General features: G+C 40.1%; 2 protein-coding genes across 4 annotated transcripts in view; both read left to right on the top strand.

The window, feature by feature from the left end:
- Positions 1 to 198: 198 nt before the first annotated feature.
- Positions 199 to 16368, top strand: LOC122885777 (solute carrier family 35 member F5-like). 3 transcript variants are annotated; one of them, XM_044217375.1, is made up of 16 exons: positions 199 to 373; positions 1047 to 1158; positions 2091 to 2247; positions 3221 to 3370; positions 3715 to 3777; positions 4041 to 4122; positions 4884 to 5074; positions 7016 to 7097; positions 7330 to 7417; positions 8372 to 8436; positions 8572 to 8676; positions 8916 to 9075; positions 9291 to 9381; positions 9700 to 9854; positions 11971 to 12072; positions 14828 to 16368. In XM_044217375.1, the coding sequence occupies exons 3-15, from the start codon at positions 2113 to 2115 to the stop codon at positions 12050 to 12052; spliced, it is 1449 nt and encodes a 482-aa protein (XP_044073310.1). In that variant the 5' UTR covers positions 199 to 373; positions 1047 to 1158; positions 2091 to 2112; the 3' UTR covers positions 12053 to 12072; positions 14828 to 16368. The 3 variants fall into 3 exon arrangements, with proteins under 3 accessions (XP_044073310.1, XP_044073309.1, XP_044073311.1); XM_044217374.1 differs by having other exon boundaries at positions 200 to 373; positions 4881 to 5074; XM_044217376.1 differs by lacking the exons at positions 199 to 373; positions 1047 to 1158; positions 2091 to 2247 and adding an exon at positions 2270 to 2403 and having other exon boundaries at positions 4881 to 5074.
- A 929-nt stretch (positions 16369 to 17297) lies between these two features.
- Positions 17298 to 25155, top strand: part of gpr39 (G protein-coupled receptor 39) — a 37697-nt gene continuing 29839 nt past the window's right edge. Inside the window, exon 1 of the mRNA XM_044217161.1 lies at positions 17298 to 20998. Coding sequence (XP_044073096.1) covers positions 20221 to 20998 — 778 coding nt within the window. The 5' untranslated portion in view covers positions 17298 to 20220. The remainder of the gene's footprint in view (positions 20999 to 25155) is intronic.

Raw genomic sequence — 25155 nt, 5'->3', positions numbered from 1 at the left:
TTATTTCTTTATGAAGTTTTTTTATTACTCTTTTTACTCGTCGTTTGTTAGATTTTGGTTAAAGTCATGATGTTACACACTCCGATACAGTAGTGTATCTCTTTTTTATTTCTGATTCTGATTCTGACAGTAGGTGGCAGCATGCACCTCTAACGTTGGTTTGTAGCCCGCCAGTAATATCAAAGAAGAAGAAGTCTCTGCACCACATAAGTGATGTCACCTGATAATGAAGGGGGGAGGGTGTGCTAATGTTTACAACCACTGGGCTGTCAATCATTTTATCGTAAAAACTGTGATTTTGTCGAAATTTCAGCAGGATATGAAAAGACAAGTCAATAATGGTGCAAACTTAATGACACCTTCTCGCATTCAGGTAAAAAGACTACTTTAATTAAGAATTTGATCACTTAATCAAGCAAGCTTGTTAGCGCTTAGCTCGTCAATAAAAGTAAACGTAACGTTAGCACAGCGATGCTATTTGCTAACGTTAACTACACAGATAAGCTGGACCTGAACCTACTCTTGTCAGTCAACTAGCGTTAACGTTACATTGAAACATAACGTATTGCATTACTTGTTGACCTCCAGTATGTACCAATTTAATAGCTACTTAAAGAGCTAGCTTGCAGGCTGTTCCGCTAGCTTTCAGGGGTTGAAGTGGCTCATGTGACCACGAGAAATGTGATTGGATTTACACATAGCTTAGCTACCCGTTTACAGATGGGAAATAGCATGTTAACTAAGCTTACCCTTAAAATTTGTAGCTACGTACAGTACAGCTCTATTTTACAGTAGCTTAAGTTGTTTACAATGCACCACCCACAGTTGACATTTTAGCTAGCTGGCACTTAGCTTACTTCTATACTATTATTTAAGACTCAGGAAAGTAGAGATGCAAACATTTTTTCTTTTCTTTAATAAGTCTTTGGTTGCTTTAGAGTCACATACTTTCAGTTATTTGAGCGGTAGCAAGTTCCTAGTGGTTGGATTTACGGAACGGAAAGTGCAGGGTAACATTACTATATTCTGCTTTGTTTTTGTGGCAGGTTTGTGTTAAGTGTGAGTCCCCTGGTTGCTCCAGACTCACTGCGTTACACAGTGAATCTGAGCCGGCATCTGGAAGGAACATTTCAGAGTGTACATTTTGCTGGTAAACAGGTGTGTATTACCATGTAAAAAAAAAAAAGTTATTTGAAAGTTTCTCTCAGCTCTGCCAGGATATTATAGTCATAATTTGCCTTTACCCCTAATGTACTGTATCTTACCTTTCACTTACTTACTTAAACTGTGGCCTTCAGGATTTTCACCTAAAGACAGTGGTGATTCTTGGACAACAAACAGTCTGACAGACTTGTGCTGGCTATGGTTGCTGTGTTCACAGTCCTGCATGATTAGAGAGAACTTGCAGATGTTATTTCAAATAAAACTGCAAATAGCGACTATTTTCTTCATTGCTTAATGTGTTCTTTATTGTTTTTGTTTGTTTATTAATTGATTAATAGCATCTTTAAACTACAAAGTGGAAGAAAATTGAGAAAAATAGGCCATCACAATTTCTCAGAGCCCAAGGTGACACCTTCAAATTGCCTTTTCTGTCAGACTAACAGTCCAAAACACAAAGATCTTCAAATTACAATGATATAAAACAAAGAAAAGCAGCCAATCCTCACATTTGAGAAGCTGGCCCCCATTGTTTGTTTTCAGGGCTTGATAAATGACTTAAGCGATTATCAAAATAGTTGGCGATTAATTTTCTGTCCAATTGATTGATTTTTCTAATTGATTAGTTGACTAGTTGTTTCAGCTCAAATTTCATTTGAATTTGTTTATGTGCTGCCATAATTGAATTTCTGCAACAGTCCATATAAGAAGTTATGCATAATATTTGTACGATTTCTGCATTTTGAGTAGGGACACACAGAGCTTACTAACTGTAATATTGTTTTGCTTTCTTGTAATAATCTATAATTCTGTTGGCAGTATGTCACTTTAATAGAAAACTCATTTATTAATTATATTTGTAAATGCTGGGTTCAGTAGTGAGCCAGTTTCTGAATATCTTGTAACTTCAACATGTTCTTGTTCATCAGTGCATCTCTTACCAGTGTACTGATGGAGTGGGTGTTCATCATGAACCGGATGAGCTCTCAGGGTAGCTCTGCAGCCCAGCGGAGGCGGATGGCCCTGGGCGTGGTGATACTCCTGCTGGTGGATGTCATCTGGGTAGCCTCCTCTGAGCTAACCTCAGTAAGGACTTTGTCACAGTCAGTCAGTTTTCCACATGTGCTGCTGCAAGGTGGGTTGCAGTACGAGATGACACAACTGTCATGAAATGAGAAGAGGCTGCACAGATGTACTCAATAACCAGAGTGCATTGAAATGTTCTGGGATCAGCAGACAATGGTGTGAACCTGATATATTTGTTTGTGGTTTATTGTGTTGTGCCCCAATGTATGACATCACTTTGCCCTTCTCTCTCCCAACAAGTGGTTGATAAAGTATTCAAATCCTTAACTAGTAAATATCAATACTGCAATGTGAAAGTCCAAAATTCAAAATCATATTTTTGCTTAAGTAAACTATTAGTAGTAAAGTGTTAAGTCGTTTTGACAGCTGATCCTATTTGAGAGTATTAAATTATTGATGTGTTAGCATCTAAGTATTAAACATTGTAGGTCCTCTAATTACTCTATGAACTGCTGGATAGGTAAAACTATAGACCATTTCACAGTGTCAAACATAAACATCTTAAACGGATGCCAGTTGATTTCTTGTGGCAGTGGCACCATTACAAGAGAAGGAGCATTGAAGCAGAGTAGAAGTGATCAGAAGAAGCTAGATATGGAAGACAACAGGCAAGCGGCAAACATCCAGCCGCTAATACTCAAAAATGTCTTGCAGAAAAACTAAAGGAATAACTAAACAAGATACAACAGCAACTACAGCTATCAGGCACGTGCTGGAGTACAAAGTACAACGATTCCTTCTGAAAAGTAGTGGAGTAGTGAAAGTATTGATATGCTCTTAGGAAGAACTATATTTAACTTGACAAACTTGAAATGCAAATTAAGTGAGGTTAAACATGTTTGAATTGAGAGCACAGATGAAACCACAAGTGGTGCTTGAAAGCATAAAGTGTAGATTTTCCAGCCTGCAACAGATCAGTTAACCAATAAAAGCCGTTACCCTAACAGCTTCTTCCTGTTGATTCTTCCCGCAGTACATTTTCAAGCGGCAGGAGTACAACAAACCCTTCTTCAGCACATTCACCAAGACCTCCATGTTTGTACTCTATTTGCTGGGTTTCCTGCTGTGGCGGCCCTGGAGGCAGCAGTGCACTGGCACTCTAAAACGCCGGCACTCTGCATTTGTAAGTAGTTAACTCTCACCACACGGGGCAGTATGGTTAAAAAAGTTTTTTCTCCAAACATTTTTGACTGTGCATTTCACAACCTCAATGATACAGTATCATATTCCATACCTTCTGTCAGGTTTATTGACTTTATTTTTCTTAGCTACATCTGCATTAGTTTTTTGCAAATAAAGCCATTTTTGTGGTATGCACATTCGTAAATGATGCATTTTTAAACTGTGAACCTTTGCTTTCAGACAAGATCGAATTGTAAATGACTCTTGGGGAAGTTCAGTCACCGCAGCAGAAAGTCAGAATCAGAATGTTTATAAGTTGATGGTTTGAATTGCGTGTCTCTGCAGTTTGCTGATGCCGAGGCCTACTTTGCACCCTGCACCACTGACACCACTGTGAACAACTGCTTGGTACGTACTTTAATTGCAGAGAAAATGATGACTCTTAACAGCAAACTAGTTGAAGGTGCTACAAGTGTAACTAACTCATATGTTCAAGCAGTTTTTGGAGTTTTTACCAGTTTGGCAGTGGAGTAAACACTGACTTAGCTTAGATCATGACAATCTTACAGAAATGGTACAAAATGAAACTTTTGGGGTTAGTTTACCAACAGTGTACAACTCTTTACTTTAACAACTATAAATGTCTGACTTTCTCTTTCACCCTTGTGCAGAGTGAACCACTGTATGTTCCTGTGAAGTTCCAGGACGTACCAGCTGAGCATTCAAATTGTTTAATTGGCGACTGTGAATCTTGTGAGTATACAGTTGATGTTGTCTGTGTTTTAAAAAAAAAATAACATGAAGCATATTTATGATCTTGTTTCTACACCCCCCCCTCTGAAGTGACTAAGACCACAGGAGTAGGCTTGACTGATATGTGATTGATAACCTCAATTATTATTTATGAAAAATAACATTTGAACAACAGAGGGCAGTGGTGAGCTATGAAAATAGATAAAATCATTGTTTTGAGCCAATATGAAAGAAATACAATATTGAACATGAGAAACCTCTGTCTGACCTCTTGGGTGACCCTCAGACTCAGTTCTTCCTTTTCTCTTTTCTGTCTTCTTTCACATACCATCATAATGAGAACAACATTATGAACAGAAGCAGTGGAATGGAAAAATCTGATTATTCTTTTGGCTTTTCCATACTTTTTAGTGATGCAGTTCAGGGGAGCCGTAACTGACTTCAATTCAAAGAGCTGAAATGTACCTCCAGAGCCCAAAGCCACACAGTAAAGGTTCTGAGACAGTTTATTAGGGTTTCTCAGGTTTCGGTTGTGCTGCATTCACATGTTTAAAATGACAAGGCTTGTGTTCAGCCCAGTCATGCATTAGCACCTGATAAGAGTGATATTTTGTGTAATAAAATGAAATGATTGGCTTGCTGCAAATAGAAATGGAGTCTCACAATTACATGACATTTTCTGTGTCTGGGCATTTCAATAAAACCTGTTTTTTCCCTGCCTCCGTCAATTCACTCCTTTCTCCATTTGTACCTCCCAGCAGCTTCCAAAAAGCAGCGGGTGCGTTTTAGTAATATCATGGAGGTGCGTCAGCTGCCCTCTACTCAAGCCCTGGAGGCCAAACTGTCCCGCATGTCCTACCCAGCTGCCAAGGACCACGAGGCCATGTTGCGCACAGTGGGCAAGCTAACCATCACTGATGTGGCCAAAATCAGCTTCTTCTTCTGCTTTGTGGTGAGTAAAAGGCAGCTTTTGATTTTACATTGCTGTATGAAATTATATATGATTATGTGTTGAATATTTTGTTGCTGCATAATACATGAGATATGAAAAATATTCCATTTATTTTAAGAGGGGAGTAGCAGAAGATAGCTTAAAGCCACAGTCTCAAAAATAGAAATATTATGTTATTACCAAATTCATGTATGTACAACAAATACATAAAGCATTATAGCATAGCATAATAATGCAAGTACACCCTTTCAAAGCAATGGACTTGAGCTGTCTGAGCCCCGGCCATTGTGAAACTCAGACACAGAGAGCAGACGATGAGAGGACAGAAGCAGTGCGACCAGAAATGACAGCAAAACGTGTCTCAGACTCAGCGTTGTTTTTTAAAACATTTTGTTCATTCGGCTTAGGCGCTGTGAAAAAAAACGCTCAGGTGTTGTGCCAAAGTCTTATAATGTAGGGAAAACCCTGCTGTTTATTCTGGCATCATGTTGGCTAAAATGTTGGTGATCTTCTTATCCAAATAAACATGGAAACACAATGGGCAATATTGCACGATATATGGACATGACCTAGATCATTTTTGCTGACCTCGATAAGTCGATAAAGTAATTATTGTGACAGGCCTAGCTGAAAGAGAGTGAATATTGGACTTATGTTCGCTAGGTGGCCAGAAACACACTTTTAAATGAATGCTAATGTTGTAATAACTGCTGGATGTGTAAATAAGCAACTCTTTGTTAACAAGTTTGTCATGTCATCTTAAAAGGTGATGATGTGTTGCTGTTGTGTTCACAACTTGTTTCTGCTGCCCCCAAGTGGCCAAAAAAAAAAAAAAATCAATTATTGCAGGATTAAGGCTTCACAAATGTGTTAAATACATTTCTGTACTTCAAACATTTACAGATCTTTGTACATGCATTGTTGTCCCCACTCCACCATGCTAATGGTGTACATGTTCATGCACGTTCTGGTAGAACAACATACTAACCATATGGGGACAGGACCTGCTCAGCAACGCCTGTCCTGTGCCTTGTTCTTATGTCTTGCTGTAGTCACTTCTTATAAAGCATAATGAATAACACACACACTTGATCATTCTGTTTGTGTTGTTTGCTAGCCAGGTGGCGACAAATGTACTTAGCTGGTACTTATATAAAAATGTGATCACTTCAAGACCTTAAAGAGTTCAGGAATTATACGCCAAGGTTTGAAAATGTTTGGAAAATGGTTATTACATTGTCACAATACACAAGTGATTACACATTATATTTAGCTTTTTTCCTTCTATGATTTTTGATATTATTGGCATCTTATCATTTTGATGGATTAACTTCAATTCTACAGTATAAATGGTGGATGTAGAAACACGAATACCTTATGTTATAATACAATCCTACAACCCAGAAATAAATACTCTGCAAGTTTTTTTAATGCTACAGTGTCAGAGATGTGTTACATTATAATTTTTGAGGCTATGTGTTGTTATTGAATTTGAAGATGTTCCTGGCAGCAACTGCTTGGCCCTCTTTTTGTTTTTATTATTATTGTTCTTATTTGGGGCATTTTATGCCAATATTAGATAATGATAGTGGAGAGATGAAAGGAAACCAGGGCGAGGGAGATGCTGCAAAGCTCCCTGGCTGGATCTGAACAGGGGACGTTGTGGTTCATGGTCAGCGCCTTAACCCCTAAGCCACGGGGACATCCCTTGGTCCTCCTTTTAACCTGCGTAAGTTAAGACTGAGTCACTTTATGGGATGCTTGCTTAATCACACAACAAACTAGGGCCCCATAGATTGAACAGTGAGTTGAATTAAAACTTCAGACTTTATAAGGTAAGTGAGATGGTATTTACCACAGGGCAGTTGTGCCATTAGGTGTTTCTCATTTTGTCCACTCCGGGTAGAAAATGTCACATCACTGCCTCTGTTTATCTTGCAGTGGTTCCTGGCTAACCTGTCCTATCAGGAAGCGCTGTCCGACACGCAGGTTGCCATTGTTAATATTCTGTCGTCCAGCTCAGGTGACTCTCTCTCTCTCTCTCTCTGTGAAATTTCATGACAATATGTAAAATGTGAAGGCGAGACTCTTGTCCCTAAACTGGTTTAAAGGAAAATGTGAAAATGTTTGCTGGTTAGGTAGTGTCAGCCGTCATATATTAATTTAACCTAAAGAGAAGTATACCCACTGCTGCTACTGGACTGTCCGCTGTCTGATGCCACTGAGTCACCTCTGTTCTTTCTCTTCCTCTTCAGGCCTGTTTACACTTATCTTAGCAGCCATATTTCCAAGCAGTAGCAGCGACCGTTTCACCTTGTCCAAGCTGTTAGCTGTGGCTCTGAGGTAAGGGCTGAATGAAAGCGTTAGCCGTGAAGGGCATGTTGGGAGGTTTCAGTGCTGAGGGCATATTTGCACGAGTGGATGTATTGTTTTGTTTATTGTTATTTGTGTTTGCCTAATGTGTCTCCATGCTTTACATCTCTATTTCTGTTTTCTAAAAAGCTATCCATCCACTTTGGGGAAGTGGTTGAAATTCATGAAGTTGAAATTCTTGGTGACTTATCCTTTGATTATGATGAACCAGTGTAGTTCAGTCCTCCCAAATCTACCAAATCCAACCCTTTTCTTGTTAAGTATTGTTAGCTGTGTATTTAAACTCACCATACTGATCAGAGTCTGACCCAGACATTGTAGTTCTCTCAAAGTAATTTCCTCCTAAAGTGGCCATTGATAAGTATCCAAGCAGTGTAAACACAATACAGCTACTCTGATTATGCACTATGGTCCAAGTCTGAATCCGCTCCAATCAAAATCTTGTAATGCCTTTCCCTATTTGTGGCTGGTTCAGACAATATATCTCAACAATTACTGGCCAGATTTGAAGAAAGTCTTGAATATTCATGGTACCCAGAAGGATAATGTTTTTGCCATGCCCTGACCTTTCCTCTAAACAAAATATAAACTTTGAACCCAATATATCTCATTGCATAACCCCCTGACCATGGCCTATTGTGGCATCCCTGATACATATATTTTTTCAGATGCCCCACCCCATAAAGCACGCACAACCTCCTGTTTTGGCACTTTAACATTGACACTGTACATAAATCATGATGTGCAGAATTGTCCAATTTGGATGTTATTCCAATGGATACTGGGCTGGAATATAAGAACATTGTAGGGGTCTTGAGATATTTTGTCATAATGATGATTTAGATCTCATTTTAAAAATGTAAGTCTTGAAATAGTCCTTGTAAATTGGAATCAGTCAGTTCATGTAGTCTCTCTCTTGTTCAGCATGGGAGGTATTGCCCTCGTGAGTTTCTCCAGCATGGACAACCCTGATGAGAAAGGCGTCATAGGTAACCATGGAGACAGCGAGCATCTGTCACTCTCTCATGTCACTATTGTGTAGTGAACATTACTCTCTTGCCAAATAATGCTGAATTAATATAGTCTGAAACCTTCTTTCCAAATGTACGTAAATATTCTTGAAGGTTCTTTGTGGTCACTGGTTGGGGCGATGCTGTACGCTGTCTACATTGTAATGATCAAGAGACGAGTGGATCGGGAGGATAAGCTTGACATTCCCATGTTCTTTGGTAAGCAAATGCACAGAATATCTTTTTAAAATGTTTAACAGTTGTTGTAGTTATTTCAGTCGTTAACAATATTCTTAGCAATGTCTGCTCCCTATCTCTGTACTGAAACACTCAGTGACCAGAAAAATAAGAGACCCCTGCACGGTATAACTATTTTTATTCCATGAAGTTGCTGCCACAGCGGCTGACAGAAGGTGTCTTTAGAGCTGTCTGAGCTGGAGCTTCTGTGTGTCTCTCAGGGTTTGTGGGTCTGTTCAACCTGCTGCTGCTGTGGCCTGGCTTCCTCCTGCTCCACTACACGGGCTTCGAGGCCTTTGAGCTTCCCAGCCAGCTGGTGTGGACGTACATCCTCATTAACGGCCTCATTGGAACCGTTCTCTCAGAGTTCCTCTGGCTCTGGTGAGCACCTGAACCATAATTTATTCAGGTCACAACTGTGGCACCAAATCATCACAATTTACATTTTGTATAATGACAATTTTTGTTTTCTATACTGAAACTCACTCTCTGATTAGTTCAATAGAACTAATCTAAAAGAACTTCAGTTTGAAGAATATACAGTATTTCAAAAACGTTTTAATGCTGTGATTAGTGATGCAGCTTTCTCTCCACAGGGGCTGTTTCCTCACATCGTCTTTAATCGGGACTCTGGCATTGAGTCTCACCATCCCGCTCTCTATTATGGCAGATATTTGCATGCAGAAGGTAAGTTTCCCGCTGCAGGTACCAGAATCATAGACTGAAATTTTTCAGATTCATGATGTTTTTTGTTTGCATCAGCAAGACACCAGTTTGAGGCGAGTAGGTCAGAGCAGATTGCAAAATGAAAAGTCTGGTTAATGTGAGCAGCAATTTCAATTGCCGGATTGTCCGGAAATGTTAATAAATAAAATGTATATTAAATTGGGAGTTAAAGGAACTGTCAAATTTGAAGATAGGTTTATAAATCAATCTAAGAATCTGCAGTCCAGAAAGGACAGTAGTTGCAACTGGATACTTTCCTCCATATGTGTGTGTGGATAGGTACGTTTCTCGTGGCTGTTTTTTGCCGGGGCGGTCCCTGTCTTCCTCTCCTTCTTCATCGCCACACTCTTATGCCACTACAACAACTGGGACCCTGTCCTGGTGGGGCTGAGGAGAGTGTACGTCTTCATTTGCAGGAAACACCGAATTCAGAGGTAAACAGGATATCAGCTAGAGATACTACTAACAAACTACAAACTAAACATCTACAATGCATAACGGTACACAAAAGAGAAAGCCTACATTACTGACAAACTGTATGAATGCTTATGTGACATTTACCCACCAGAAAGAAAGAAAGAAAGACACAATGATTTGGCTTGTCTTCAGTGGCTTTACTCTCTGGGTGTAACTGCCAACTGAAGAACGCAGCGCAAGCCCAAGGCTTATATACCCAGTTTTTCTTGTGACTGAAATGCATTAAATTAAATGGGGGGGGGATATCTGTAAAGATACAAAATAAAGTGCATATACTGTATATAAAATAACATGTAGCTACAAGTGAGTGGGCAACTACACAAAATACCCCATATGCCACACTTGCAACCTCATTGCAAAATGACAACAATGTAACTTTTATAATACATAACAGTGATGAAGTGCTCTCTGAAAAGGGTTATCTGTCACGAGCACATTTTTAAGTCTCTGCAGTTTAATTTTCATAAAATGAATAGTCTAACATAATATTAGGCTATAAAAGTAAACTTGACTCACCAAAGGCATGCATAACCACTGGTCCAAAAACAGCCACTATGGAGATGAATCTATCTCCTCAGCAGTAGGCAATGTAAATTTTTAACAGGGTGGATGGCCCAATGGGAGCAACCCCGAGGAGGGCTTCCTTGTGCTTTTTTTTTAAGAAGGTAGCCTATTTTTTGCCCCTTGAACTGATGTTTAGGGGCATTTACTAAACTCTGAAAAAAATTGATTATTACATTATATTGTTAAATAAACACTCACTTTGTGGCACAAAGATTTTTTTATTTGGAAAAAAAAAGTGAGAACAGCAAAAAAAAAAAATAAAGGTTTGAGCATTCAAGGGCACTTTTGCTCCAAGCGTTATTAATTTCTGACCTGGCCTCTGTCATGCTGCTTACAGCACTTTCTCTTTCCCCATCTGCTGTAGAGAATATAGATAAATTATGGAGAATTGTTAGGAGCGTCTCTATTTTAACCGGCGCAGCTTTTCTAACACTGATTTAGCGGCCCAGGAAACTCACAGACCAATTGCATGCGTTGTAAATCATCTCACGTGATGCTACTCAGCCAATCAAATCTGTGCATTCTGATAAGCATTGTGATTCAAGTCAGTGAGTGAACTACACAGACACAGGGACACAGACGAGTCGGAGAAATAATTTGACATGGCGTGCTCCAAAAAGAGAAAAGTAGACAGCGGAAACAGAGCTTTTAATCAAGAATGGACAGACTCTTATGTTCAGTCTTCCCACAGGCAGTTCAAAACCAGTATGTCTCATATGTTCCAAGATCGTGGTGATTATTAAAAGCAGCAATGTGAAGCGCCACTACAAGACAAAACACAGCATCTTTTGAGCAGGTTAACAAGGGGGACGGATTTTGGTCATTTTGCTAACAAGGGGGATGACATCCTCCCCTCAAATCGCCTACTGCTTATCAGACTAATCACATTACTATATCATCACCACAACAGTCATTTCCAGGTGTCTCTCTTTCTTCAGACGGTCGTTAGTCACATTGAGTCATTTTCCAATGGACTGCCTCCATAGCATCAAATGTGGTTACTATGGCATTACTGACGCAACTGCAGAAAGAGTGTAAACAGACACGCAAGCTTAATGGGTGAAAATGCTGCTTCCATGAGTTCCATTTGTTAAAGGCAAATGGAAGTTATTTCTGCACACACACACACACAGTTAATTTATACACGACTGTGCATGCAGTGAGTTTGTGACAAAATGTAAAGCTTTCAAAGTATGAAATAGTTGTTGTTTCACTGTATTGTGGTGTGTGACCTATTAAAAATCAATAGACCTTAACTCTTAACACACACTTAGTCTTTTCTTCTGACATTCTCACAAGGACAATAGACTCCATTAGTAACTCACAGCATCGCTAAGCTAAGTCTGTAATCAGATGTACATGCTTGACTGAATTTCCTCTCTGCGGCAGTTATTCTGTCCATTCTTCTGTGAATGCTTGTTTCCATTTGGTGAGGGATGATTATAATAATGATGGCTGTCAAGATGATAATTGTGATGATGATTGACACTTCGTTCCCTCCACCCACAGACTGCCAGAAGACAGTGAGCAGTGTGAAAGCCTTATTCCGTTACACACCATCTCCCCCAACGAAGAAAGCTTCTGTTCGTGATCCCAGCAGTCAAACACAAAGTAAATGATCACTCAGCCCCTCCTGACTTTGACCTGTGTGTTGTTGACTGGTGTGTTTGTTTATGTGTGTGTGTGTGTGTGTGTGTGTGTGTGTGAAAATGTGAAGATACATGAATCAGCTGGGTTGTTTGAATCTTATCCTTGGCAAAAAAACAAAAACCCAAATAAAAAAAAAAATCTTTTTTTCAATGAATTTAATGTAATTCACAAACAGCTAACTTCTTTTGATCTGAAGCTGTTTTTCATCCTTGTTTCTGACGCATAGCAAAGATGAATGTGCGTGCGAAATGAAAAAATATATTTCAGAACAACAGTTTTGTTTCAAAATGGGACTGAAATCATTTGTAAAATGTGACAACTTCTGATGTAAAAATATATTACTTAATTAAATGCTTTTTTTTTTTTTTTTTTTAAAAAGCACAGTAGATACAGTAAATCAAGCCCGGTTGACAAATTTGGGAACATTTTAACTAACTGCATCCTCTGTATTTTTGAAGTTGCACTAATATTTCTTTTAAAATATAAACAAGGGTTAAATGACCATGTACAAAGTGCAAGGGGTCACTCCTCATGACAAACCCACAGAGAATTGTCACAGACTCTGCTAAGCTTTACAGAGCGTTTTAGCATCTTTAAGCTCATTGTTTTGGTTTTCATTCAGCAACTCTGCTCAACCTTGTTTCCAGCAGCAGCGGACTGCTGTTTTTAGCAAAAAAGCTCTGAAAACCCACTGTACACTTGGCTCGTAACACATGACAAACAGACAAAATTAGTGACTAGGTGGTGAACATAGTGGAGCATTTAACAGCTAAAGAGCCAGCCAGCAGAGTAAATATTAGACTTGCATTTGTCAGGTGGCCAGAAACATGACTCCAAATGAATGCTAATGTTGCTTCATATCTGCTCAATTTGTGAATAAGCAGTTGTTTGCTAACACATTCACCACAACTTTATAAGTTGATAATGTTAATGTTTTGCTTTCAGCTTGTTTTGATGCCCCCAAGTGGCCAAAAATCAATTAATGCAGCTTTATTAATAATAATAATAATAATAATAATAACATTTTGGTAGATTTGCATCCCAAACACTAGGATTTTGTAATGGTTGGCTCAGAATTTCTGCTTCCTGCATTAATTCAGTTGTTTCTCTTTGAACATCTGTATTTGTCTGATGCCCTCAGTGTTTGGATGTGGCGGTGAGTAAGAGAGACAGATGACAAGCAGGACAGGATGATCATCATGTAAATATTTTAGATCAGAGACTGGCCACCCACTCCACAAAGTCTGCATCTCAGTGAAGTTGCACATCTCTTCACTATTCATAGGTTTTGTCAAGCTTTTCTCATCTGCCTCCCAAACCCACAAAGTAATTGCCAGCAGGGCAGAGAGAGATTTTGAACTCAGCATGTGGTTTCTAATAGAGGTGATAGTGGGGAATGAAAACAGTAGAACAGACTTAAGCCTGTCTGCTGGGTATGCAGTGTCTAATGGAAGAGCAAATGCAGGAGCGGTTGTGTGTGGGTGCACGTCTGTGCGCTTGCATAGAAGTAAGGCTGCAACTGATGATTATTTCATTATCAATTCACCTTTTGATTATTATTTTCAGTTCAAATGATTAACTGTTTAATCTCTTCAGTGTCCAAAAATGCCAAAAAACACCCAGATATTTCACTTATAATGATTATAAAAAGAGAAAAGCAGCTAATCGTCACAATGGAGAGGCTGGAGCTGGCGAATGTTTGGCATTTTTTAGCCTCAGTCTTTTAGCATCACGTATGTAGCTACTGCGTGTATATTGAAGACCCTTTAACAGGCGTCTCGTTTTAAAAACCAAACATTAAAAAGCCAACTAGAGAAAGCGTTTACAGCCAACTCGCATAGTTTTAATATTAGCATTAGGTTATGCTACAGTTGTCACTTCAGCCAACGAAATGAGGAATCTGCTTTTGGTTACTTATGTACGAAATCGAATACCCATTGTTTCAAAAATTGTGAATTTCGAGTCGCAAATCTGCCCATTATCATTGTAAACTGCATATGTGCCATATTAGAATGCAAAGCTTGACAGGTGTAGCAACAGTAACTAAGGGCGGTGAGTTTTAGCAAACTGTCAATTGATCTTTTGATCAACTAAAGGGGATCTCCACTGATTTTACACATCAAAGTCTGTTCACAGGCAATCTTAGAACCCATACTCTGGGGGCAATGACCAATATTTCAGGACTTCCGGTGTAGCCAGTGGATATCCGGATAACGGATATCTGGACCAAGACTTCCTCTTCCATGCGCTGGTCATTGTTTACAGTTTGATTAGCAATCTTTGAACCCATCTGCTATCGTCTCTCGACGATTTGAATGCAGACAAATTTAAAAAAGCTAATAAAAAGCTAATCTCTAGTGTTCCGAGATCGATTAAAAAGCTAAATCATCGTCAGACGATAGCCCATGGGTTCCGAGATTGCATTTTAGCCAGTGCGTTCCGCCTCTTTTGCTCTCCACACAGACTGTTTACCTGCAAGCAACCAAAACCCGCTCAAACATGATTGGTCAATTCTACTCTGACTCCAAATGTAAACCAGAACGCTTCCAATACCAAAGTCTTGTCCCTTGGGGCAGTACTAGTGGTAACGCTAAATAAAATTCCGTATCCATACATGTCTGTAAATATTTCTGTTCCTTTGACATGTCACCAGTATAGTATGCATAATTTTTGTTTCACTCCATTTTCTCATCATTTTTTTAACTTGTCTTCCTAGGTGGCCAATGTGGATCGCGCTGAGCTGACAATCTGGAAGCTTTCAGAGACACTGAACTACCCCAGTGCCTCCTATTGAATCTATTTATTTTCTTCAGTGTTGAGACCACCAGTCCATTTCTACAAAGTCACTTTTATTTTCATGTCAGTCAACACAGACTGAGATTCTGTTTTTACTTTGTTAAAATGTTTTCTGTGTAAAAAGAAACTTCATGGTGCTCAAGGTGCTGGACATTATCAGTGATTACTATATTGTCATGTGACCAAATGAAACAGTACATGTTGAACTTGGTCATAACACTAACAGGAGTAACTGTGTGCGTTTCTTTGAAAATCTGAAGTCACTGAGTTCAGAGTTCAAAGAACTTTTTTTTAGGAAAGACATTGTTCTATCCTGGACTAATCAGAATTTTCTTCTGTCAAGGAAACAGACTTTGTAAGTCAGACATGAGTAAAAATGTAATCTCACTACAGCTGATCAAGAGAGGATCCCATCCTTCACAGCTTTCTTGTTTCCTGCTGTACCTGTGACAGTACTGGATCATGAAGACAAACTGTGATAGAGACATAATCTTTGTGTTTGAATATGAGATGATAGTAAGCCTTCAGCTATAAGCTACAAAATGCCTTGCTGCAATAATGGTCATCTGCTTGGATGAGCAGTTTCCTTTTCAAAATGGGTGTAAATACTGTACACAGTGAAACATTATTGATGTTTTGTATGTGAAATTCAGATGACCACTACAGATTCCTGTTAAGAGATTGTGTATCATTTTATATTTTATGTATCATTGTAAATGCCAGAGGAAGAGTTTGCGCGACAGCCAAATTGTCTTTTACTTGCAACTGATATTATATCACATTGATTGGACTGTTGTATATAATCCTTTTTTTCTTAAGCAAAAAGTGATTTATTTACTGTTTGTGATTTCATGTGATGAGAGAAAAAAGCATTTCTTTTAGCAGCCTTACTGTCTATCCAGGATGTAAACACTACAGTTGATGGTGAAACGTCACTGTTATTCCACTCATCCTGTTAAATGTGCGTACAGCTTTATGGAGTGTTGTTACTGCACTCACCATTGACTGGACGTATGAAGTGGAGGAAGTAATAACTGTCCTGTGAGGGTAAATGAACAGGTTGAGCACTTGAAGTGACACATATAAACGTGTCTTGTTCATGTTCATTATTGCACGTGCTGTGTTTTTGCCAATCAGACCCTCCTTCCACAATTACAAGTATGAAAGCTTTCTTAGGATGATTAGTTTACAAGTGGTACTGTTCCTGTCTGATTAGACTTCAAAATATATTTTTTTCATCTTTTGTCAATGGTGCTCATGGAATCATGATTTGTTTTTCTTTCTTAGGTTCTTTGTCTTGTTCATATCTGAACTATTTCTTTGTCTTTTAAGTGTCATTAATGAAGAAAAATGGTTATAATAGTAACATCCCCTTTTTATCGATCTCAGCTCTTGAATTATCATTTTATTTTGCAAGTCTGTTTTCATACTCACACTGCACTATTAAAACATCTTTTTAAATATCTGTATTTCTTTTAAAAGAGACATTGCAAATGTTGGTAAGAAGTGTCAGGGCAGCAGCATTTAATTTCATTTGATTTGCATGTATTTGCGCTCATCTCCTGATCAAAATCAAGTCTGTTGTGCAGTTACATATCACTGTGTGTGTGGGGGGGTCATTCACTGCCCCTCAGGTTGTGGCATGCTGATATATATATTGGGCAGCAGGATCTGCCCTGTCTGCTTCTCCTAGGAGGATTTTTAACTTTGAGAGCTCATTTTGCGCTTTGAAATCTGAGATTTCAGTAACAACTTGTTAAAGTAAACGCTCCTTATTTCACTGAATGTTGTACACTGTAGGAGTAAGAGCATCTCTGTTTCAGCCTCACCTGTCGAACAGTGACCACATATTTTGTTTTCTTTTGGTTGCCAGGATTTTTTGTGTCTTCCTTTTTCGATTGCCAGTATGTGGTCACTGATCCTGTACTTGGTTAGGATCTGTCTCTGCTTTCTATCTCTGACAGTAGAGAGGTATTCTGCCAATTCATCATCTCTTTTAAAGGGCCAGATAACATTCTGATGTACTTTGGCTTTTAGTTTCTTCTTTCCAAATGTTCCAAATAGGTTTAAAATAGTAGAATTGTAATTGTAGTGTTAATATTAATAAATTAATAATAATAGGAATGACAGCTATAGGAAAAATAATGTCAGTATTAGTAACAGAGCCAATAACAACAACTGTAGTAGCAGTCGTCAAGCAGGAACACGGGGGCAGCAGGTGGCCCACAACCACAGATCCAGACTCTGCAGCTCAGGAGGCAGAAATACCTACTGAAAGCGACAGAAGGAGAGAGGAGAGAGATGAGAAAGCACAAAACTACGGGAGAGAGAAGATGTCGAGTTAGTAACATAAAAATGCATACAGATGGAGAAGGAGAGAAGGAGAGAGGAAAGAGGTGCATCATGGGAAGTCTCCCGGCAGTCTAGGCCTATAGCAGCATAACTAAGGGATGGTTCAGGACTCACCCAAGCCAGCCCTGAGGTTCCTTACGGTGGTGCTGGAGGCCAGGGCAATGGCATCTAGAGTTATTATATCTTTAGATATATCAGTGGGTATCTGCCTAATTCTGCTCTACATGCATTTGTTGGTGTTTTTCTGTGTATGTGTAAAATGTATCTGCAGAATTCTGCATGTAAAGATGGAGATGTAAAGACTCAGATGACTGAGGAATTCATACAATTTTCTCTTAATTGCATTTAGAGTTCGTAGAGCTTTTTTAAAGTGCATTCATTGCCATGTTGAAACTCCCTGATGCTGTTATGGTTATACCATGGTAGGTATAACTCATACTGTGTTCAATGATATGATTATTTATGGTAAACTGGTATTTGTTCTCTATAGAAGGTGGTGCATTGAATTGCAGGATTGTTAGAGTACTTTGTTCGTTCCTTTGTAGAGTTTTTGAGGCACTACATGGTGGACAAATGTACACACTCAGAATCCACACACTCAAATACAAATAAAATAAACAACTTTACCATGAAAAATGGCCACAGAGAAGAGCTTGCAATGCTATCCAGTTACAGATTGTGCTGAAAGAAGAGCTGTATTCAAACAAATTCACCTCTTTGGGCCAGTCATCTTGTGTTTGCCTAAGCCACAAAAAAAGCACCTGCATTTCATTTAGAGATTTGTTTGAAAAGGAACCACAACATATTCTTTCATAATGTGGTATGAAAACATTTCTCGGTTTTCTAAAGATAGCTTTTATATTCCTTTCAGTGTATTGTGCTGCATGATGGCTATGAATTTAGATAATAGAGGCCACCATGTGTGCTGCTGAATGCCTGCAAACACATTCATCATCAAATTAAGTCACAGACTTGTCGCCTAAATGTTGAATAAAACCTGCTGTTACATAAAGCAGTTTAGGTCTTGTAGAGTATAGAATATATTTTCCCTGAGGCACTCAGGCAGAGTGTGTGGCTTTTTATCTTTTCAGTGTCAAGTGGAGACTCAAGTGAATAAGGCTTTTTTCTCGACATCCTTTCGTTTCCTAAGGTTTTTTATACTGTAGAAATACAACAACCAGCCCTACGTAGGCTAAAAGTCATCCGTATCGCTCCAATGCAAGACTAGTTTTGTTATGTATATAATTAGGCATTAGTTAAGCCCTTCTTATGTTTGTCATCCATTTTATGTTGGTTTATTTCGTTTTACAACAGCTGTGAATGATTTCGAGCACATAGTACAATACTGCCCGGGATGTGTTTATCTCAAAGTCACAATGACAATTTATACAATCTCTTACACACCAGCACCTCATTACTGAGACATGAGAAACGTCTTGTCAAGCTGTATGTAATTACACACAGACGTGAACACAACAGCAGATAATTCAAATGAGAGCTGAGACAAATAAAGAGGCTTCAGTATCATAATGACCAATCAACCTTGATTTTACTTTTGCCAGTTAACACCTGGCTGACAACGTGATGCCACGCAGAGCGCGATGGTTTAATTGACGTTATCTGACAATATTGAATCACAGTGAGAGGGTACTCCAAGCTTTTATCTAATCATGTTCAACCAGTAGACATCATTTCAGCTTTGTCTGTTTAAGCAGAAGCAGCTACGTGCCTGGTGAAATCTGGTGAAACCGTTCTTTTTTTTGTAAGGATGACAAACGGATGCTTTACGGCTGACTGCGCCCGGTGTTCTTCTCAGTGTTTAAAGTACAGAATTAGCCAACAATCATTCATTATCTTTGAGATACACGAAAACCAGACTCTGAGCTCTAAGAGTATTAGGTTTCTCAACCACCCAAATGTTATGACCCAATCATAATTCTGTTTCTGTAAGAGTTCACTTTGCATTTTCTTAATATGAACATTGTATCTCTGGGAGGCCTGGTGATGTGAACTGATGTGGAAAATGTGTTCACCTCTCCTACGCAGTTATGCCTGGCTTATTTCAGCTGTTCCTGTTTGAACTTTTCAACTTCCCTGCACTTTTTTTTTTTTTTTTAAATCAAAAACTATCATGTCCACTTTTGACTTCCCGAAATCGTTATTCTCTCCTGTCATTCTTTAAGTGCACATTCTCAGCCATGTTTAAGGTGAATGTCACTTTTCTCTGAATGTCACTTTCAGGTTCTCCAGCTTTATCATTATCTCCAAACAAAACTACATTGTTAATCTCAACCAATTTGATTCATTTGGTTTTTTTCTGTTTTTGTTCTTATCAGTTTCCAAGTTGCAACACCTTGTGTGTGTATTTTACTATATTTCTAATCTCAATTATAACTTTGAGTGTTTCTGTGAAAGGGAGGCACATTAGTAGGCCTGCTGATAAGAAATGAAACCAGGCCTCAGCAGCCTGCCTGTCGTAATGTTTGTTTAACTGCCCTGCCCTTGTAGGTGGGAGGAGGAAATTTGTGCGTGAGTGTTGGCTAACACTTTGCTCAGACTGAAGTGAAACCATCCGACTGGACAAGGAGCTGCCAGGACTCTCGGGGATCCCAGCTGATCATCATGAATGGGAAGAGATGGACCGGGCTTGGGGCCACACACTGGGCCTTTGGGGATAAGGCACTGAATATTTAAAAAGTACTGAAGATTCCTCATATTTTCTACTGTGGAGTGTCCTGAAATGATACACCTACTGTGATTTGGAGTTTCCCACCCACTGGAATACTCAACTTAAAGAATCATTCCAGACAAAGTACTCAGTGTAGCCTCAGCTATCTTGGAAAACTGCTCACCTCTGGATCTTGGCTCTAATCGCACAGACTGCGCCCAGCAGAACTGATAAGCTGAAGAAAAAAAATCAATAGGCCTACCTGGAAAATCAGAGCTCACCACTCCCTAACCATGAGTGAGGAAATAGCAGAAAAGAAGGACTGGAGGGAGCTTGAACCCAACTTACCCATCAAAATCTTCTTGACGGTCTTCTACAGCCTCATCCTGGTGACGGGGATTTGGGGTAATTCAGTCACTATCCGGGTGACACAGGTGCTGAAGCGTAACGGCTACCTGCAGAAGAACGTGACCGACCACATGGTCAGCCTGGCCTGCTCGGACTTGTTGGTGCTCCTCATCGGCATGCCCGTGGAGCTCTACAGTGCTATCTGGTTCCCGTTCACGTCCACGTCAGGCAACGCTTCCTGTAAGATCTACAATTTCCTGTTCGAGGCTTGCAGCTACGCCACCATCCTCAACGTAGCCACGCTGAGCTTCGAGCGCTACGTTGCGATCTGCCACCCGTTCCGTTACAAAGCCTTGGGTGGAAGACGCACCTCTGCCCTCATCATCTTCGCCTGGCTGGTGTCCGCGCTCGTGGCCGTGCCGCTGCTGGTTGCCACGGGGACGCAGGGCCACATTCCCTTACGAGCGGATACGCCCGTCCAGAACCTGACCTTCTGTACAAATCTGAGGGAGCGCTGGGTGATGTACAGGGTCAGCATCTTTGTCTCTTTCATCATCTACATGATCGTGCTGATCTGCGTGGCCTTCATGTGCCGGGCCATGATCCTCGTCCTTCGGAAACCTTTAGGATCCGTGGATGGCGCCATCAGCGGACCTCAGAGAGCACCCAAGCACGAAAGTTCAAAGGTCAAGGCAGCCAGGAAGCAGACCATAGTTTTTCTTGGTAGGTTGTTGGTTTAATATCTCTTGTGCCGCCAGCTGTGTCTGATCAAAGGAATGATTTCAGAGCTCTGTGTCTGTTTGGATTGTGTATACTGTCCAAGTTTTAATGCCTTTTGGAAAGTGTTAACAGAAATGTGTTATTTTTGGGGCCAGTATGGTGTGTGTGTGTGTGTGTGTGTGTGTGTGTGTGTGTGTGTGTGTGATGTTGTTATATTACCACTGATGCCCACGATGATCAGACATGTCAGACAGCTTTTTTCATCTGTTCACACCAGCAGTTAGGCACCACCGGGACTCTGTGCCACAAGTGGAAGTGAGAAAGTTCAGGCTATATTTTCAAATGTTATGACCATTCAAATGATTTATTTCACACACACACACACACACACACACACACACACACACACACACACACACACACACACACTGCTTTTGTTTAGGGTGTGCTCTTGAACTGAAAGAAACACTGAGATGGTAACCTCAAAGATTGCTGTGTACATGTTCAGTCCTTCCGTGCTGTCCAGTCAGAATTTTTAAGATACAGGACTAAAGTTGCTGAAAACATGACAGCATGAGTGACACACGTCTGTTAAGGTAGCCACTATTTACCATGTCAAGGGCTCTATGTCCATGTGTACCTCATGTAAAAACAATGACACAAAACTTATTCTCAAATAGAACAAAGAAAATACTGTCATAAAAAAATAAAATAAGTGAGAAACCTCACAAAAGACCTCACAGAGCAGGACTCTCCCTCCAGGCAGCCAGGTGTGCAGTGGGTGCCAAAACTGCCAATAGTTGGCCAGCTGAGATACAATTTTAATAACAGAATTTTCAGAATAAACAGAATGTGAGCACTGGGGTTGACATCCTGAGGACATCGGCACCGTCTCGGTCCAGTGGACTTTAGCTAGCATTGGACATGGAACTCGGAGATGTTAACGGCTGCTGAAATGCCCCACTGCAGACAGGCTGAAATGAAAAGAAATAGGAGTCACACCAATACGTACAGCAGGCAAACTCCCAGAGTCCCTTAGTCAAACAGCAGGCCGTCACAGAGAACGACCACATGAATAAAGAGCAGCCGACACTGACAGGAAGCAGGACACACTGGAACTGAATTCCAGACGCTGGGGAAGGAAGCTGTTAAAGATAAACTCACTGTATTTCCAGGGTTGGGAGTGACGTGTTAGAGTTACAGAATAACACGTTACTGTAATTCCACTACTTTCAGCAGTAACTAATTACCTTTTCAAATGAAATAACGCAATTACAATTACTGAAATTTAAATGGGCTCGTTACTCGATACTTTTGTCTTACCTGAAAATAGTGGACAACTGCAGAGGACAGCAGACAAACGCGGCCTGTTCCCCGGTTTTTCCGGTTTATGATCTAACGTCACCTGACCGCTTCATTCAGACCAAATCGGTAGCAGCGATTAGCCGTGCGGTGCGTGCGGGGCTGTGGGCGTGTTTATCTGTACTTTAGAACTTAAAGCCGAAGTATGCAATATTATTTCATTATAATTTCAGTTGAAATACCTAATTTTGACCATTGCATGTCACTAACAATATTTAATTGCAGGGTTCCTTTGAAAAAAATGTTGTGTTTGTGGGCACTCGCCCCTTTGTATTTAGTTTTTTTTTAAAAAGTGGACCTGGTCTGAATCAAACAACCAATCAGGCTTGGCTAGCACGTAACTAGCCAATCGCAGCGACTCTGTACAAACAACGGTGGAAAGGAACGGAGCCATAAGATCCGGCTCCCTTCAAAGAGCCGTAATTCCTGTCACTACTTTCTTTTTCTCTCTCTTCGCCTCCAAAGTCTTCCTTCTTTTGGCTTGTTTTGTAGCCTGCTATACGCCGTTGTAACGTAACGTAACACGCCTCCCTACATGGCTCTGGAAGGGAGGAACCAAGACACGTAGAAATCGGATGACCGTAGTCATGCAATAATATTGCCTACTTCAGCTTTAACCGCTGTGAAACAATCGGAAAACAACATTTGATTTCTCTGATTTACTGGCTTTCTCTCTACCAGCGCTCCCTCTCCTTATTCACTCTATAGGTCGCTTGACCACCGCTGTCAAAGGAAGCTGCCTGTAAGCCAGACCCAGACGTTGACGCTGGGTACACTAACTCCAGAACTTGCCTGAAAATCATCATGTTTTTAAGTTTTCTTCAGTATCAAAGTAATCCAGTGATAATTGTCTGTAGATGGGTACACTGCTAATAGCTAATTCAGCATACTTTTTAATGGTGCCAATTTGCCAAAATGTAAACAAATACGGGCAAAAAAACAGTGTAGTGTAACCATGTAACTCAATGAATCCATGCAACATCATACTTCCTGTTTACATCCCCCAAAGCTTCATGGGAACCGTAGTAGAAACTTAGAGATGATTATCCCACATAGAAGTAGTAAGACACACTAAGACAATCAAGACTGTTTTGATTGGGTTGGCCCAGTGGGGCACTGACTGATGTAAGGGTGGCGTGAAGTAGCCTACATGCAGGCACGCACACGTCGCAATAGCATTCATTTACCATTTCCCATATCTACTTTAATCACTAACATTGCAGTTTCTTACATTCCTGTGTCACAACACAACATAGTGGCACCATGCAAATGTACTATAATGCTTCCATAACGTCCTCAAAAAGAAACTGTACCTCCAAAAGTAGGCTACATACAAAAAAACCCCAGTGCACATTCAAAAAATACTTGTCAAACCAGTTGGTTCGAACTAACGTCCCGCCTCTGAACGGGCAGCTAGCCAGTCATAGTTTAGGATAATAGGGTGGCACGTGGGGTGGCCAGTCAGGTTTCAGGGGTGGCCTGAGCCACCCCAGGCCACTCCATGGTCACACCCCTAAAGACAAAGAATAATAATAGGAGTGAAAATCCATTCATTTGAACAGTTTTGGTATTGTATAACATGGTTCTTATATCCCTGCAACAGTGACACTCTCCTATCTAAATTGGCGGGGGCGTGGTGGGTGGGTAGTGGGGCCCAGATGTCTCAATTTTGTCTGTCTTAAAGTTTGAAATTGACCTTAAAGGTGTGACAGTGATACTAAAACACACAACCGAACAATAATGATAAGACACTTAACACTTTGAATCCCTAAATAGCATCAATAAACTCATCCAATCTAGAAGATGTTTTTCACCATGACCAAATCTGTAGTATGCATCCTTTACACTAGCACTGTGACTATAACTAAGCTCAGGTCCTCAGGACAGCCATGTGTCAGCCACACTGAGAGCCACTGAGACATTTAATCAGACTGGCAGCGTCCTGTAGAAGAGAAACTAATGATGGATACATGCCGACTTTCTGCTAACTCCTTTGCCATTTATCTTTTAATAAGATACTGACATTTCAATTCATCTAAATTAACACAAAGGTTGCTTCTTCTTCATATACAAATTATTCTTTATATTAATGAGTGAGCATTATATTCCATCTACTCATACACACCTGTGTAATTTTTCCCTGTTTCCTTGAGTGTAGGACTGGCACTACAGTTGTGATTCAGTTACCAGTCGTACGTCCTCAGCAGTCTAATTATGTATTTAGTATTGGACAGTGTGGGAATGAAATTGAGTTTCTGTGCTCTGATGAACTCAGATGGATGGGGAAGGAGGGGCCAGCTGCATTACAACCGATTGTCTAATAAAGTTTTTGAGTTTAATTGAATTGCCTGTCAAGTAGTAAGTAATACGTTAAACTAAACGAAGAAGAATTGAATTGGCTTACGCCCTCGTTCGCTTCATTTCTCATTTGGTCAGTTGGTTGCTTGCTCGGATGGCTGACCGTGCAAAGCGGTCAAAGGCTTGGCTACATTTCAGTAAAGCCAAAGATAAGGAGGAAGCGAAATGCCATTTATGTTCTAAGTTAATTTCTTTTGGGGGACACAGTGTCAACGTTGCAGTTAAAGCCAAAATGCAGTCCGGAGTCGGAACAACGCCAACTCCGGCTGCCGTTGTGGGACAATCATCCTCCTCCACCCAAGGTATCCCCCCAACAGCACGCTTGTTAAGCTAATACTAACAATTAACAATCATAATTGTTACAAACAACTGTTTATGTTAGTTTGCCACAAATCTTGAAATTTGGCAAATTCTTATAAACTTACCTGCTGGCTGAGACG

Source organism: Siniperca chuatsi, linkage group LG12, assembly GCF_020085105.1.
Source record: "Siniperca chuatsi isolate FFG_IHB_CAS linkage group LG12, ASM2008510v1, whole genome shotgun sequence".
NCBI lineage: Eukaryota > Metazoa > Chordata > Actinopteri > Centrarchiformes > Sinipercidae > Siniperca > Siniperca chuatsi.
The sequence above is the reverse complement of the archived record's forward strand: the minus strand, read 5'-3'. Positions and strand labels throughout refer to the sequence as shown.

Bases quoted from the DNA above. Each gene is read 5' to 3' on its own strand.
- LOC122885777 (XM_044217374.1), top strand. From the start codon at position 2,113: ATGGAGTGGGTGTTCATCATGAACCGGATGAGCTCTCAGGGTAGCTCT. The intron at 3,371-3,714 runs GTAAGTAGTTAA...GTGTCTCTGCAG, and splicing joins AACGCCGGCACTCTGCATTT to TTTGCTGATGCCGAGGCCTA. The intron at 9,076-9,290 runs GTGAGCACCTGA...TTCTCTCCACAG, and splicing joins TCAGAGTTCCTCTGGCTCTG to GGGCTGTTTCCTCACATCGT.